Source organism: Equus caballus, chromosome 2 (assembly GCF_041296265.1).
Source record: "Equus caballus isolate H_3958 breed thoroughbred chromosome 2, TB-T2T, whole genome shotgun sequence".
Taxonomy (NCBI): domain Eukaryota; kingdom Metazoa; phylum Chordata; class Mammalia; order Perissodactyla; family Equidae; genus Equus; species Equus caballus.
Genome location: NC_091685.1, coordinates 52337215 through 52351841, shown reverse-complemented (window position 1 = coordinate 52351841; position 14627 = coordinate 52337215). Strand labels below are relative to the sequence as shown.

Here is a 14627-nt window from a genome sequence, read left to right as displayed (position 1 = left end):
CTCCCACAATAGTCACAAGAGTGCCCTGTTGGCACAGCACTTGATGGACACAGCAGGTAGTGGGTCTGCTATCTCCAAGGGTGCAGCAGGAGGCAAGTCTATTGTCTCAAGCTGGGCGGTCACAGGTGACCGCAGCAATCAGTTTCTAGCCTAAGGAAAGATGCTTAATCCTTAAGGAGACACCAACGTTGGCAGGGGGAGGGAAGTTGCACCTTTATCTCAAGGGCCTTTTGCTCTTGCCATAGGGAATCTCTAAAGCAGATATACAATGCATGCTCAACAGCCTCGGTCAGGCCCTTTTGGAAAGACATGGTCAGGCCCGAATTAGGTTTACACCAAAATGGCTTCCTCATATATTCCAACATATCCTATTACTTGCCATTTTTATTTGACAATATGAAACTGAGAGCAGATGAAATCCTTTGGTCCAAGAGAGATGCTAAAGGACCAATCTGCCAGGGATATGGTCTTACCTTTGTCAAACACTTAACTAGCCAGAGAAGTTCTTATCTGGTTCAGGAACTGAACTCAATGAAACATTTTTGCCTGGAACTTTGCTGGGCTCTTACCCTGAGACAGTGTTCCTATATTGCTACCTTCAAAACAAAGGGAGCCTTTGAAATTTCATCGCTGTTTAATTTAATCAATGAGCTTTTGTGAACTTTAATTGAAGAGTTTCTGCAATGTTTCAGAGTTTTAAAATATATTTAGATTAAATTCGATGTTAATAAGATGTGCCCAAATGAGAACACGTTCTAGGCGTTTCAGGGAAATATTTCAGGCAGCATGTTTAGGAGGGCCATTTTTGCATTCTCGTGCATGTTCACTGGGCTTTGTGCCTGCTCTACAAAGAAGTCCTCTGTTCCCTTTCTCTGTATTTCCAACTTCCTGGGCAAAATGACGTGCTGTCTTTAAAGGTCCATTTTTGTGTCTTTAGGCTTTTGGATGAGCTGCCCAGAGCCAATGCAGAGCTCCTGCGCTATCTTTTTGGAGTGCTGCACAACATTCAGCAGCATTCGTCCGTCAATCAGATGACAGCTTACAACTTAGCCACCTGCATAGCCCCAAGCATTCTTTGTTTGCCCAATGCCTGCAGCGCAGAATTAGAAAGTGACATCACAAGAAAGGTAATGAAAGCTCTCATTTGCGTGCCCTAGGGGTCAGAGTCCCCACTTGGAACCCAAAATGGACGGTGTTAACTCTGACAGACCAGTTTTTGAAAGTGTATCCGTTGAGTGGCAGAGTCATTTATCCTCCTCTGTGGGGATGGGAAGGAGGGCTGTTAAGGGGGAACTGTGAGCAGTTGAGTCTCTCCTCCCTTCCTGTCCATGAGACTAAACTCTGGACCGACTGAACAGCAGAGAGAGGAGTGGCCCGATATGACAGAAAAGAACCTGGGCTTTGAAGTGTGACAAGCCAAGGTTAAACTCTCAGCCTAATCACTGAGGGATGTGTAACCCTGGGCAAAGTTTCCAAGCCATGGTTTCTTCATCACACAACGGCGACAACACCCAGCTCCTCTGGTCATTACTGGCACATCCTAGGCAGCTTGGGCAATATGAGCACCCATGGCTCCACACACTTTGGCCTTCCTCTGCCAGCTGTGGCTCATTCAGAAAAATACTTGGCTACTATTTTGCCTCTGCTATAGGGTGAGGAAACTAGTAAAAGATTCCAGAACATCCTATCAGAGCTACAACATGCCCAATAAGATCATAGCTGTTTCCCAAGAGAGTTTCCCAGAAAGTAAGGGTACGGCAGGCAATGCAAGAGGAGGGGCTGCAGCCAGACAAACAGAATGGTATCTCTCCAGCTGCTTTCTTCCCTCACAAAAACCCACAGAAATCTCTGATGCCCAAGTTTAAGCAGCACCTAAACTTACAAATGAATTTCACGTATCCGTGTCTATTGGGTGCTTTATAAATTTTCCTAAGATGCGATATGTCTATTATATCTCAACAAAACTGGAAAAAATGTTTAATGAAAATGAATAGATAAAATTTCATAAGAGACTATACATCTTCCCCCAAACATCCTATGTGGGTTACATTTGAAAATTGCCTTTGTTTTCAAGATGTAACCATTGATATAAAAATGTTAGCTTTTAAACTAGACCACAAATTATGCCTTTAGTCCACTGATGTAAAGTATTTTAAAACCTGTGCCCAAAGTACTCACGAAAGTATCACAGTTCGTTCTTAGAGAAAACTGGTTCTCTGAATTTTTCTTAGTATTCTTTCACAATTTTTGTTAGAGCCAAGATTCATGTATGAAATGTGATTTATAACTATGCCATATGAAAAAGAACACCCCGTTTTTACCCTTTTGTGTTGCAGATTTCTCTTGTGCAATTTTTGATTGAGAATTGCCTCCAGATCTTTGGAGAAGACATCGCTTCCCTCCTGGGGGAGAGCTCCATGCATTGTGATGGCAGCGAGAAGGCTGCAGATCCTTTGACTGACTTCGGAGAAGACATTGCTTCCCTCCTGGGGGAGAGCTCCATGCATTGTGAAGGCAGCCAGAAGGCTGCAGATCCTTCGACTGACTTCGGAGAAGACATTGCTTCCCCCCTGGGGGAGAGCTCCATGCATTGTGATGGCAGCGAGAAGGCTGCAGATCCTTCGACTGACTTCGGAGAAGACATTGCTTCCCCCCTGGGGGAGAGCTCCATGCATTGTGATGGCAGCGAGAAGGCTGCAGATCCTTCGACTGACCTCGGAGAAGACATTGCTTTCCTCCTGGGGGAGAGCTCCATGCATTGTGATGGCAGCGAGAAGGCTGCAGATCCTTCGACTGACTTCGGAGAAGACATTGCTTCCCTCCTGGGGGAGAGCTCCATGCATTGTGATGGCAGCGAGAAGGCTGCAGATCCTTCGACTGACTTCGGTGAGAAACAGGCAGCGAGGCCTCCAGGGGTCATGGGAGATACCTAGACGGGGGATCCCAGAGCACATCCCAAGGGCAGTGATTCCCATCTGCTCCTCCTTCCACAGGCTGGCTCACAGGTCAGGCAGGGTTGCACACTGTTGTGAGACCAAAGAAAGAAGAAGTCGAGGTCTCTGACTTCAAGAAGTTGCTGGTGCAGCTCGTAACAGCTTTAGGAGACATCATGGGATAATAGAGTGTCTGGGAACTTTTTCAAACAAAACTTCAAATCTATTATGTGTATAATAGACGTCCTCTGGTTGAAACCAGAGTGAGGGCCCCGAGGCGCTGCTGCTCAGTGGTCCCTGAAGCACCGAGGAATTCCAGTGCTCTTTGAAACAGATTAAGAGGAGCAGCATCATTGAGAAAAAAAGGAGCTGACTTGATGTCAGACAACCTTTCAGAGTACTGCAGACTCCTGTGCTACCATTTTCTGGCTGTTTGATCTTTGGCCAATTATTCTAGCTTGTTTTCAGTTTCTTCATCTCTAAACTGTGGGGGGTAATAATGTTTAAATCTTAGGAGTGTTGTAAAGATTAAGTAAGATAATGGATGTAAAATAAATTTGTGAAAAAGTATTTAAGAAGGCTAGTAGAAGTGCCCCTGATGCTAGAGCTGGTATTATTGGCGCCTCGCTAATCACAGCTAATGGGCAGGAGTCCATTCTAGAAGGTAGAGTTTAGATTCAGAACCTGGGGGCCTGTATCATGAGCCCCTTCCTATTTTTGACATTTCTTGGTTTCAGACATTTACCTCAATGCTCTGAGGAAGTCTTTAGGAAAATCCATTTCATCGCAATGAGATGAGTCTAGTATCTGAGAATATGCTTATACTAAGACAATCGTTGGTTTTTCATTTCAGGAGTGTCAACCAAGCAACCTGTTGAATCCAAGCCAGTGAGAGTGATAGTGACTTACAAAAAGGCACAACTGCAGAATGACGCCGAGGCCCCACGTGGCGTGGGTCCACCCAGCTCCCTGTCTGCAATGCTTTCAGTCACTGAAGATTAGAGTCTCCATAATCATACTCGACCCTTTCCTTTCCTTTCCTTCCTGTAATATCCCACCAAGAACGCTTTCTCCAAAATTCTACTACCTCCGTTATGTTCTCATCACGTAGACACCAGTCAGCTAATGCCCCCGAAATCATTTTCAGCCCCTTGTAACAAAAAAGTGTGTGGGGGTGGTGAATTTCTAGAAAAATACAGGGTCAGAAAAGGAAAGTTTTCGTAGCTCCTGGGAATCACCTCAGGGCTCAAGAACAGTAATTCCTGAGCTTGAAGATTCCAGTCCTCAGTCACCACAGGGTCAGTAGATTAGATGGAAGGATCCTCTCAGACATCTCAGGAAATAAGCTCCCAACGTGTCAAAGACCAATTTTCACAAAGTTAAACACATGAATCTCACACACTAGAGTCTAAACTTGAGTCCAAATGTTATTCAACTCATCTTACTGAGGAGACCAGTAAGGTGGTAAAGAATGTTTTTGAGTATATACTTTTATGGCACCAAGCTGGGGCCAAAGAAGCAAATTTTCTTTGTTGGACATAAACAGTTAATGTTTTAAAGGGTAATCAATCTATAAGCTTTGAATTTATCTTCTCCTGTGACAAAAATCTACAAATTAACATTATTCTATTTTTATGACACACAGTGAAGGACATCCAGATTTGGACTCCTCCATCTTACACTTCCCATGCAAGGTTTCCTGGAGGGGAATCTGTCCTCCCTCTGTCAACTCTCTCATCCACCCTTCACTTCTCACCCTGCTGACATGTGGCCTCTCCCTGTCTTCCTTTCCAGCAGCCTCAGTAGATCACATTCAACCGATGACCAAGCCCCTCCACCTGACAAACCAAAACACATCTTCTGGGATTCCTAAGGCACTTGCCCTGCCAGGGTCTCATAATTCCTGAATTCTAATCTCATTTCCCTGGGAGTTCACTTCTCCCAGGTCATGTTGTTTATCTCCATCTTCCTCTGTTTATATCATTTCATGGACTTTTCTACATCTTCGCCTAAACCCGAGGACTCTTCACGTCATTCCCAGGTGCCCTCAGCTCTCGTGTTGCCTCTGATTCCCTGCTCTCCTATCATCCCACCAACGCTCATCCCATCACAGACCCATGAGTGCAGCAGTGTCCTCTCTGGCCTCCCTGTCTCCAGTGGTGAAGTTGGGGAAGGATGGCCCCATGTATGCCTCCCACCCTAATGTTCCTACTTCAGGGCAAGCTCCCTGAGCAGGGATAAGGCTGTCTAGCACAGCCTGGCATTCCACTGCCAACCACCAGACTCAACACCAGGTAGGTATTCAGTAAATATTTGCTATTGAAGACATACCCCTCACTATATAGGTCACGTGGTACTGCATCAGGATGAGGCCTGAACTGGGAGAGACTCAGCTGTGCACATCTTCCTTTTTCTGCCCTGATCCTGAGAGCTGAGGGGTCATCAACCAGGGAGAGACCTGTGCATGGAATTCCTTCCTAAAATGCACAGTATGGAAAGAGGGCGCAGTAACTTTGCAGTGGAGAAAATGGACAAGCACTACCTTAGCCAGGTGATCAAGGTCAACATCAACAGTCATAGATCTAGTTAATAACAACCTGTATAATTTCATCTGTTGTAACCAATATCCCCAATTGAGGTAAGATGCTAGTAATAGCAAACCAGAACAGAGGTGTATGGGAACTCTCTGTGCTGTCTTTCTTAAATTTTCTAACAATCTCAAAACTGTTCTAAAAAGTAAAGTCTATCTTTTAAAGAGTTCCCATTAAGTATAGATGAAAAATGGTATCTGGGGTTTTCTTTAATTGGACATGCTTTGTTTACTAATGCAGGGAAGTCTGTCCACATTTGGGTTGGCTACTTACATTTGTTCTTCTGTGGATTGCTGATTGTCATGTGCCCCTAAGGTTTATGGTTATCTGTTATGTGACATTAGTGTAGTCATAGCTCACTGACACAGTCTCATGAACTACCAGAGTCCGAGGAAGTATTAACTGCCTGCTTTTCATTATCCAAATACCCATTTTACTGATGAAGAAATGGAGAGGCTGAAAAATTGAACTAAGTCCACATTTAGTGTCACACCTAGACCTTGAACTCATATCTGTCTGACTCCAGAATTCCCTAAACACCACACTATACTGGAAGTACCAAGTGTGTGATATTGGCAGGAGGAGGGGGGGATCCTGACAGCTGGCTGGGTGTCCAGTGACAAACTTTAATTCTGTATTTTAATAAAATAATGACACCTCAACGGGGGGCACCATCCAGGCAAACTAGAAGTATGTAGGAAGTCCCTGAGTGGCTGCTGTGAGAAATGGCTCCTGAGGGCAATGAGCTTTGTGTCCCAAGCAGAGGGACTAGAGTAGGTCACTCCAGACCTACTGAGAACAGCAAAATGGATCCTCTGTAGTCACCCTCAGAAGAAATGCAACTTTCAGGGGCCAGCAGGGGACACAATCTCATGTCATATATCATCATAATTTAATGTTGGCACTGAAAACTGAAGCCAGGAAGGGGTATCGCCTCTCCTCAGAATTCTTAAACAGCATCCAAGCTGTGGGGGACCCCATTCACCAGCACTTGCTTGTCAGGTCTTGACCTCAAGAAATTGGGCAGAAATCCAAAGGCTCTGGACTCAAGGGATGGGATTTGACCTCTGGCTTGGCTGCCTGTCTTGTACAACCTTGAGCAAATCAATTCACCACTGGGGTCCTTGCTTTGTTCATATCAAAACAGGAACCACTGCCCTACTGACCTCATAGAATTTTCCAGCAGATGAATAATAGTACTGATGGCTAACAGTTACTGCACAGTCACTACAGACCAGTATTTTGCAGGCATCATCGCATTTAATACTCATGGCAATCATGCTGGCCACGTACTTATATTATCCTTATTTTATAGATTGGAAAACAGCTCCAGAGGAAGGATATCGTTTGTTTGAGGTCACCTGGTTTGCGAAGATGAAGTCAGAATTTAGATCCCATGTTGTTCACCGATGAGTTACGTCACTAACCACGTTCCAAAGTGATGCTAGATGGAAAGAATGCTGGTGCTTCAGAGTCCTGGGGCAACCTTGAGAAGCTGCAGAGGAGTGGATGACCACGAGGTGGGGCTTGGTATTTATCACTGGGTGGATATGCAAGCTGAGGGGGTTTGGAGAAGAAAGATGCAGAGAGAAATGAGCTTGACTGGGGAAAACGAGCAGAGAGGGAGAAGAGAGAGTTGGGGCAGCTGCCAAAAGGAATGGAAATCTAGGAAGACAGAGCTACTCGAAGGGGATTTTGAAGAAGCTTTGCTCTCAGGTGGACTTTGTGATAGCTATTCTCTGGCCTCCACTAAACCTTCAGGAAAATCCCTACTTTTCCTCAATGCCTTTAGAGGTGGATCCAGGGTTACTCATTGTACTGCTCACGGATGGCAGTGCTTCATTTTCATATTCCCACCTGCCTCAATACTTGTTATCCTACTGTTTCAAGATAGGAAAACCAACTCCTATCATAACCCCTAATGGGTTCTATCTGGTATCTCCTACGGGACTTAAGGGTAGTAATACTCTACAAAAATCAGTTGGTTTTCTAATTAACAACAAAGAACAAGATTAAGAGGATATTAAGAAAGCAGTTCCATTTCCAAAAGCATCAAAAATAATAAAATAGAAAAGGCTGTAAACTGAAAAATACAAACATTACTGAAAAAAACGAATTTAAATAAGTGAAAGGGCAGCCATGTTCACGGACTGGATGACAATACTGCACAGGTATCCATCAATACCACCCACAGCGATCTCCACATTCAATGCCATCTCATTCAGTGCTCACCTCCCTCAGGTCAATCCACAACGTCTCCTGCTCTTCCCTGTGGTTCCATGGTTGGGAAAGTGCTGGATAAACATCTGTTCTTTTGGATTCAGATCCTAGACACCTAACACTCAATAATTCCATGGAGCTCTTAAAAAAATCTTGATTAGGGCCCACTACATTACAGTCACAGGCTGTGAGAGTTTTTAGTACAGCAATGGGAGAAGAGCCCTAAAATAGGGAGGAGGTTCCATTGTAGTAACGTTCCTGTTCTATCGGCCCTCACACTGAGTAAAACTACAGAACTTGATTAAAAATATATTAGCTACATCAAACAGTCATATAAAGTAAGGAATTTATATTTATTTTAAACTAATATGCGTATTATAAAATTACATATAAAAAATAAATATATGTAATGTATAATATGGAGAGAACTTCGTATGTAAAATGCATTATAATGTGTGAAATGCTACATATTGCATATTATGTGTTACATGTTGCATCTTATATATGTTGTATATTATATGTTACATATAGAGAGAGAGAAAAAGAAGAGAGGATGTAGGGCAATTTCATTTTCCGATTCTAGGAAAATAATGAAACCCAAACCATCAGGAACGGTATCACTTGAGCAGAGCATAGGTGCAAGTACCATCCGTTTATATGCAGAAACATTCACCTTGACCCCAGGGGGCATCTGGGCTGAGACTAGATGACTGAAATCTCTGGGCGATGGTGAACACAGAATTGGGGGACAGCAGATATGAAGACGCACTGAGCCACATGCCAGATGCCCCAAGCGCAGAGAGAGCTTGTGAGCTTCTAGCGGTGGAGATTTGACACACTGCGGGAGAGGAAAATGAAGTTACTGGACCCACTGAAACGGGACTCATTGATCCTCTAGCCCATGGTGGGCAGTGTGCATCAGCGTGGTCCTTCAGACGTAAACAGCACAGCCCAGGGAAAGCTCTGACCTGGGTCAAGCAGCATCACCCAACAGCCACCAGAGGGAGCTCCTCCCTGCACTTTCCTGCTCTGTGAAGGGACCCTGAGCCCCGGGTTCTTCTCCCACATCCAGCTTCCCAATCCCTCCATTCACCACTGGCTCCACACCTTCCCTATAGGAAGGAATGATTCTGACCCATGATGCCTTGAGAGTGTCTGAGACAGTTTCTGGGGTTGGGTGAGGGCTCCCTGCAGAGGTCGGGGGTCCTGGCTCATTACTATGGCCTCCCAACTTATTCGTGATGGAATATATAATAAATGCGTTAGCTCTAAAAATGTCCTAATTTTAGTAGCTATTTATAAGTAGTATGTCATTAGTCATTTATTTCTATATTTTACAGTGACTTATGAAAGCTGATATTATTTGTGTTTTTCAGATAATTCAATTATTTTTTCTAATTCTTCCTTTTCCTCTTAAGTTTTAGATGCTCCTTCTCTTCAAATTTCGTGCTCATCAAAGTACATGTTTTTCTGCACTGTATCAAAGAATCCTTTGTTTAATAGAAGACACAGAATAATTCAGTATGGACCTTTGTCTGAGGTGAGTTGGGGATCTCAAATACAGATGACAGGAAAGGAAACAATAACCCTGCAATTTTATGAAACGATGTGCTAGCAATCCTGGAATGAACATAAAATCATATTTGATTTCACGCTGTGAGAACACCTATGTGGTGGTTAAATTGCAAAGATTACTGGAGAAGTTTTGTCTTCCTCCTGCTCCTCTCTAATTCCAAATCCCCTCAGCTGCTCTGCCCGTTCCTTCTGCCCCAGATAGCACTGCTGAGGGAAAAGGGCGTTTAAAATGCTGCATAACGTTCACACCAACTCGGTCAGACTCATTTCAGTGTCATTCTTTACATAATACGATAAATAATATTCTTCTCATGATTCATTCCAGAGACATTGACGAACTCCACACAATGAAATGCCTAGAGAGACAGTAACATAGGGACACAGGAAGTACTAATTTGCAGTCTCCTGTACAACTAAGACTGAACAAATGTCACAGAGGACGGGCATGACCTTGGTGGTGGTCAATAGGGGGACTGCCTTATAACCATTTATTAAGCTCTGCCCGTATTTTGGTGCATATTTTCAAATTTATTTTGCATATATTTTTAAAGCATTTGTAATATATAAATATTGTTTTATGTAAAAACCCCAACAGAACCTGTCTCAGACCTGGTCAGTATCAGGATTCAAGTTACTGGGAGTTGTTCACTTGGTGAATTTAGAAAATCAGATGGCAATTATTTGTTCTCTGGCCAGAGTTTCATTTGTCATCTGAGAGAGAGAGGCTGCATGGGGCTCACTCCATTTGGCCCAAACAGAAGTCTGCAGTCTCTTGTCAAATAAATGTCTTTATGTTGTTGCATATGCAAAAATACCCTTCTCTTTTCAGGCTGAGTAATATTTCTTGGCATTATCTTTATCTATTCATCTGTCGATGGACACTAAGCTGTTTCCATATCTTGGCTCTTGTGAACAAGGCTGCAGTCAACACAAGAATGCAGATGTCTCTTTGAGATTCTGATGTCAATTCTGGTGGATATATACCCCAAAGTGGGATCGCTGGATTGTGCTGAGTGAAGTAAGCCAGTCACAGAAGGACAAATATTGTGTGATTCCACTTATGCGAGCTATCTGAAACGGTTCAACTCACTATAGTTGACAACACTGCATTGTGTCATTGAAATTTGTGAAGAGAGAACTTAAATATGCTCGCAAGAAAAAGAAAGAGAAGAAAAGAGAAACCTGTGTGGTGACGGATGTGTTATTTATCCTGATGAGGGGAATCCTTTTGCAATGTATCAAATCATGTCATTGTAAAGAGATAACACGTTTATTTGGCAGTGATGCCCTATTAAAACTGGAAAAATTCCCCCCAAACCAAAAAAGAAGAAAAAAATGTCAAACTCACAGAAACAGAGGAGAATGGTGATTGCCAGGAGCTGGGGGAAGAGGAAAGAGGGAGCTGCTGTCCGACAGGCACAAAGTTTCAGTCGTGGAAGATGAGTAAGTTCTAGAGCGCTGCTCACAGCCCTGTGCCCAGAGTTCCCGGTACTGCAGTGTGCGCTTATGACTTGGTTAAGTGGGCCGACCATAGGGTAAGGGTTCTTACCACAATAAAAAAAAAAACTGGGCAATTTCTGGTGATCACAAAATGCTTAGAGTATATAACTGAAGGAGTAGTACATGAAATATCAAACTTCAAAATTAGATAATTTCGAAGAAATGAAAACTAGAATTGTTTGACATTGAAAGAATTAATATCTCACTAAATGTATTCTCTGAAAAAGATGTACAGTGTTTATAAATGCAGCGTTGAGAGGATCTGATGGGGTGACATTTTAATAAACTACTTGATGTTTAGTGGATACTCAATAAATGTTCGTTCTCCTTTCATTTCTGGTAACTTTGCACCCAATTCCTTCCCAGAGGCATCAGAAGAGATCACATCCATGTGCTTAGAGAATGTCACGTGTGCTCTGCGTCCTCCACGTAGGCAGGGCGGGATGGCTGAAGTGGGCTGGAGTCCCCACAGGTAGGTGTGTCCCTGATCAAACCTTAGCATGTCAGGTTCTAGTAAAATAGTTTCTCCTTAGAGCAGACTTTTTAAGAACAGAATGCTCTAGCATATTTCAAAATTGTTCATTTTTTCTTTCCTCTGTGAGAAGCGCAATATTTTTTCTCAGACATTCACTGTAAGAAGCAGGTCCAGCTGCTGGAGGCAAAACTCACAAAAGTTTGGGCCCCTGTGACCAGGTCCTCCTGGAGTTTTAACTCTCTGAGGGTCCACACTTGTCCACACTGGGCCTCCTGCAGATTGTCCATTACAGGTTAGGCTTCCCTGCCCCAGCACTGGTCCCCTTGGGGGCTCAGTTGTGATTCTCTGCGTTCACCTGTGAGTCTCCCCAATCTGGGGGCGGCAATTTGCCCTATGACCTCACTGCTCTTATGAACCTAAGAACAGCTGGAGCCTTTTCAGTTTGTTCAGCTGTTTAGTGTTTGGGGATGGAGTGGAGACTTCCAGGCTCCTAACATCATGGACCAGAAGCCAGAAGTCAAGCCAACACCTTATTTGTTTTATTTATAGCTCTTCTAATTAATACGGACTGGACATATATTAAAGGGTCCATATTTGAAATGCATAATTTGATACCTTTTGACAATTTATACCCCTTTGAAAACATCAGCAGAATCAAGAGAGTGAACATTTCCACCCTGGCACAGTGCTTGTCCTAGGCTGTGCTGCTGGCACTTCCTGCCCCAGCAGTGGCAGGTTCTAATCTGGGCAGTGCTCTGCCCTGCTTGGGTGTCCAAAGGCCTGGCCACTGGGTGGGTGCCTCCAGTCCGGAAGTGTTGAGCCTGGTGCCTGGACCACCCAAAAAGAAATGGTCCTAGTTCCTGAGAGCAGGGGTCTGATTCGGTCCTCTCTTCTCTCCCCAGGTGGCTGGAGATGCTCATGTTCTATCCCAGGACCAACAAACAGAACCAGAAGAAGAAGCAGAAAGTCGAGCCACCCACACCACAGGTAGGCAGTGGGTTTGCCAGTTGGTGTCACTTTGTGGTTTCAGAGATGAGGAACTGGGGCAAAGCGAGAGTACCCCAGAAGATTCAAGGGCTTCAGGACCCAGCCTAAAATTAGGGGTGAGGGAAGGATTCAGGTCAGGGCTGAGGTGGTCACCAGCCCTGCACGTTGTCTCCATCCTTCCAGTGGTCTGTGGGCTACAATCTGCATGCTCCTCTTCAAGTCACAGGGCAGGACCCACTACAGGGACAGGGTGGCCTGCTTGTGTGGTCTGGGGCTGCCCCAGGAGGCTTCCAGCCAGGGGGCAGGTGCTGAGCAGCAGTAGCAGAGCATGTGTCTCTTCCCCTGGCTGTCCTTCCAGCTGCTGGGAAGCAAAGAGCATGCCAGGAGGGGTTGCTGGCTGCACAAACTCCTCATGCGCCACAGTCCAAGGAAGGACTCAGCTCGGTTCCACTTTCTACACAGAGATGCTCTTGCAGAGAGCAGGCTGAGAAAGGGGAGCCAAGTGAAGGGCAATTTGGGGACCCCACTCTTGCTCTGGGGCCTTGACCATAAATGGAAAAAATTGGTGCTGGTCTTGATTTTTGTGCCCCTGCTCTGACTCCCATGTGACCAGAGTGGGAGGTGGCTGGGGTGGTCCCACCAGGTCCAGTCCTTCCCCAAAGACCCCTCTCCTCTTCCTTCTCTTCCCCAGCCAGTGTCCAGGGGCTCAGGGCACCAGGAAAGGTTCTGAGCCTCAGTGAACTGATTTGCAAAATGGGCTTGTTTTGATCTGGTTATAGGATTATTTGTGAGCTTGAAAGGAGGTCTTGGGCCCAGTGTGGGTGCTCAGTAAATGTTATTCCTTTCCTCTGCGCTCAGGCTTCACTGTTACCAAGTGTTCTTGCCTGATCGAGCCTTGCAGTAACCCTGAGAATGAGCAGAGTGGAGATTGGGGGTCCCTTGGGCATCTTGCAAGGCCCAGAGCCTGGCAGAGGTCCAGGCATAGCAGAACATGGCTACCCCCAGGGTTCAGCAGTCCTTCCTGGTGCTCTCTCCTTCACTGAGTGGCAGAGATCAGCCTGGGTGGAACTGGGTCCCCCTTCTCCTCTATGCCCCCCAGGTCTCCCCTGGATTTGCCTGCCCTGGGCTGCTGCACAAACCCTCCTACTAGTAGAGTGCAGCTCTGGGCCTGCTCTCAGCTGATGGTCATTGTCTGCCCTCTGTCTACCCTCCCCAAGGAGTCCTAGGCTAGCATCCTCTGGAAGGTAGTGTCCCTGGCAAAATCAAGTGGGAGTTGTTCCTGGAGACTGAACAGCTTCCTGCTGGGGAACAGCAGACACACATGCAAATCCCCCAAAGCTGGCTGGTTTGAGAGAAAAAACTCCCAGGCAGAATAACAGCGTTCAGGGTTATGCTGCGTTTCCATAGTAATACCTTGGAAATAGTGCCGTAGCAGACCTCCTGCCTCCAAATAAGGCAACTGCACGTGCAGGAGACACACTCGGCCCAGACCAGGGAATTTGATGGTGCTCCTGCTCCCTAGCCATTCCCTCCCCTGTGATGTCCCCTCCCCCAAATAATGCTGGCCTTGGCCAAGCTTCACCTTTTCTGTTGGTAGCAGGAGCCATGTGATCACAGGGTGGGAAGAGCCCCCACTTCCCTGAGGGTCTGTTAGAGCCCGGGCGGTCTGGGGTCCCAGCCTCGTCCACTCAACCCCTCCCAAGCCCCAGCAGAAGCCAACCAGGCAGAGTCTCTTTTCCTTTGCCCCTTGCTCCTCAGAGCATCACCTTGAGGCTGCTGGTTTCTGGAAGCTGTGAACTTTCATCAGGGCCATGCTGCTGTGAGTCAGTCTCATGGGGTGAGGTGGGGCCTTTCCAGAGGAGAGCTGCTGATCTCTGAGAAAGCCTCCCTTCCTCAGCCTGATGCCAGAGTCATTCTAGTGCACCAGAGGAAGCTGAGGGGGAAGCCTAAAGCCTTTGGGGCCCCCGTAAAGGCAAGAACCCAAGACCCCATACCTGGCCTCTGTCTCCATGGCCTGGGAGTTTCAGATCAAACCAATGGGGAGCTGCTACACCCCATTCCAGGCCAGAACCCTCCTTCTCATTGGGTTCCTGCTCAGTTTCTGTGCCCAGGAAGTAGAAAGAAAGGCTGTCGATGAAACCCCTTCCAGAGAGGGGGCCTGCTTAGCACATGGAGGTGACGAAGGCCGCTTGGCCCGGGCCTGCCTTCCTACCCTATTTCCTCTTTCCTCTTGCTTTGAAAACCCTTTCTGAGTAGCCAGATAAATAGCACAGACTTCATTATAGCGTTGACATCCCTGAGCAGTGCCGCTGTCCTGGCCACACAGGGACATAGAAAACCTGGTGC

General features: G+C 45.8%; 1 protein-coding gene across 1 annotated transcript in view; it reads left to right on the top strand.

The window, feature by feature from the left end:
- Nucleotides 1-12281, top strand: part of LOC100053822 (rho GTPase-activating protein 20-like) — an 86827-nt gene extending 74546 nt beyond the window's left edge. The window contains exons 16-23 of the mRNA XM_070261162.1: nucleotides 938-1127; nucleotides 2337-2886; nucleotides 3787-5484; nucleotides 6840-7044; nucleotides 9163-9284; nucleotides 10149-10762; nucleotides 11186-11291; nucleotides 12197-12281. Of these exons, the coding sequence (XP_070117263.1) occupies nucleotides 938-1127; nucleotides 2337-2886; nucleotides 3787-3935 (889 nt within the window). The 3' untranslated portion in view covers nucleotides 3936-5484; nucleotides 6840-7044; nucleotides 9163-9284; ... (1 more) ...; nucleotides 11186-11291; nucleotides 12197-12281. The remainder of the gene's footprint in view (nucleotides 1-937; nucleotides 1128-2336; nucleotides 2887-3786; nucleotides 5485-6839; nucleotides 7045-9162; nucleotides 9285-10148; nucleotides 10763-11185; nucleotides 11292-12196) is intronic.
- Nucleotides 12282-14627: the final 2346 nt, after the last annotated feature.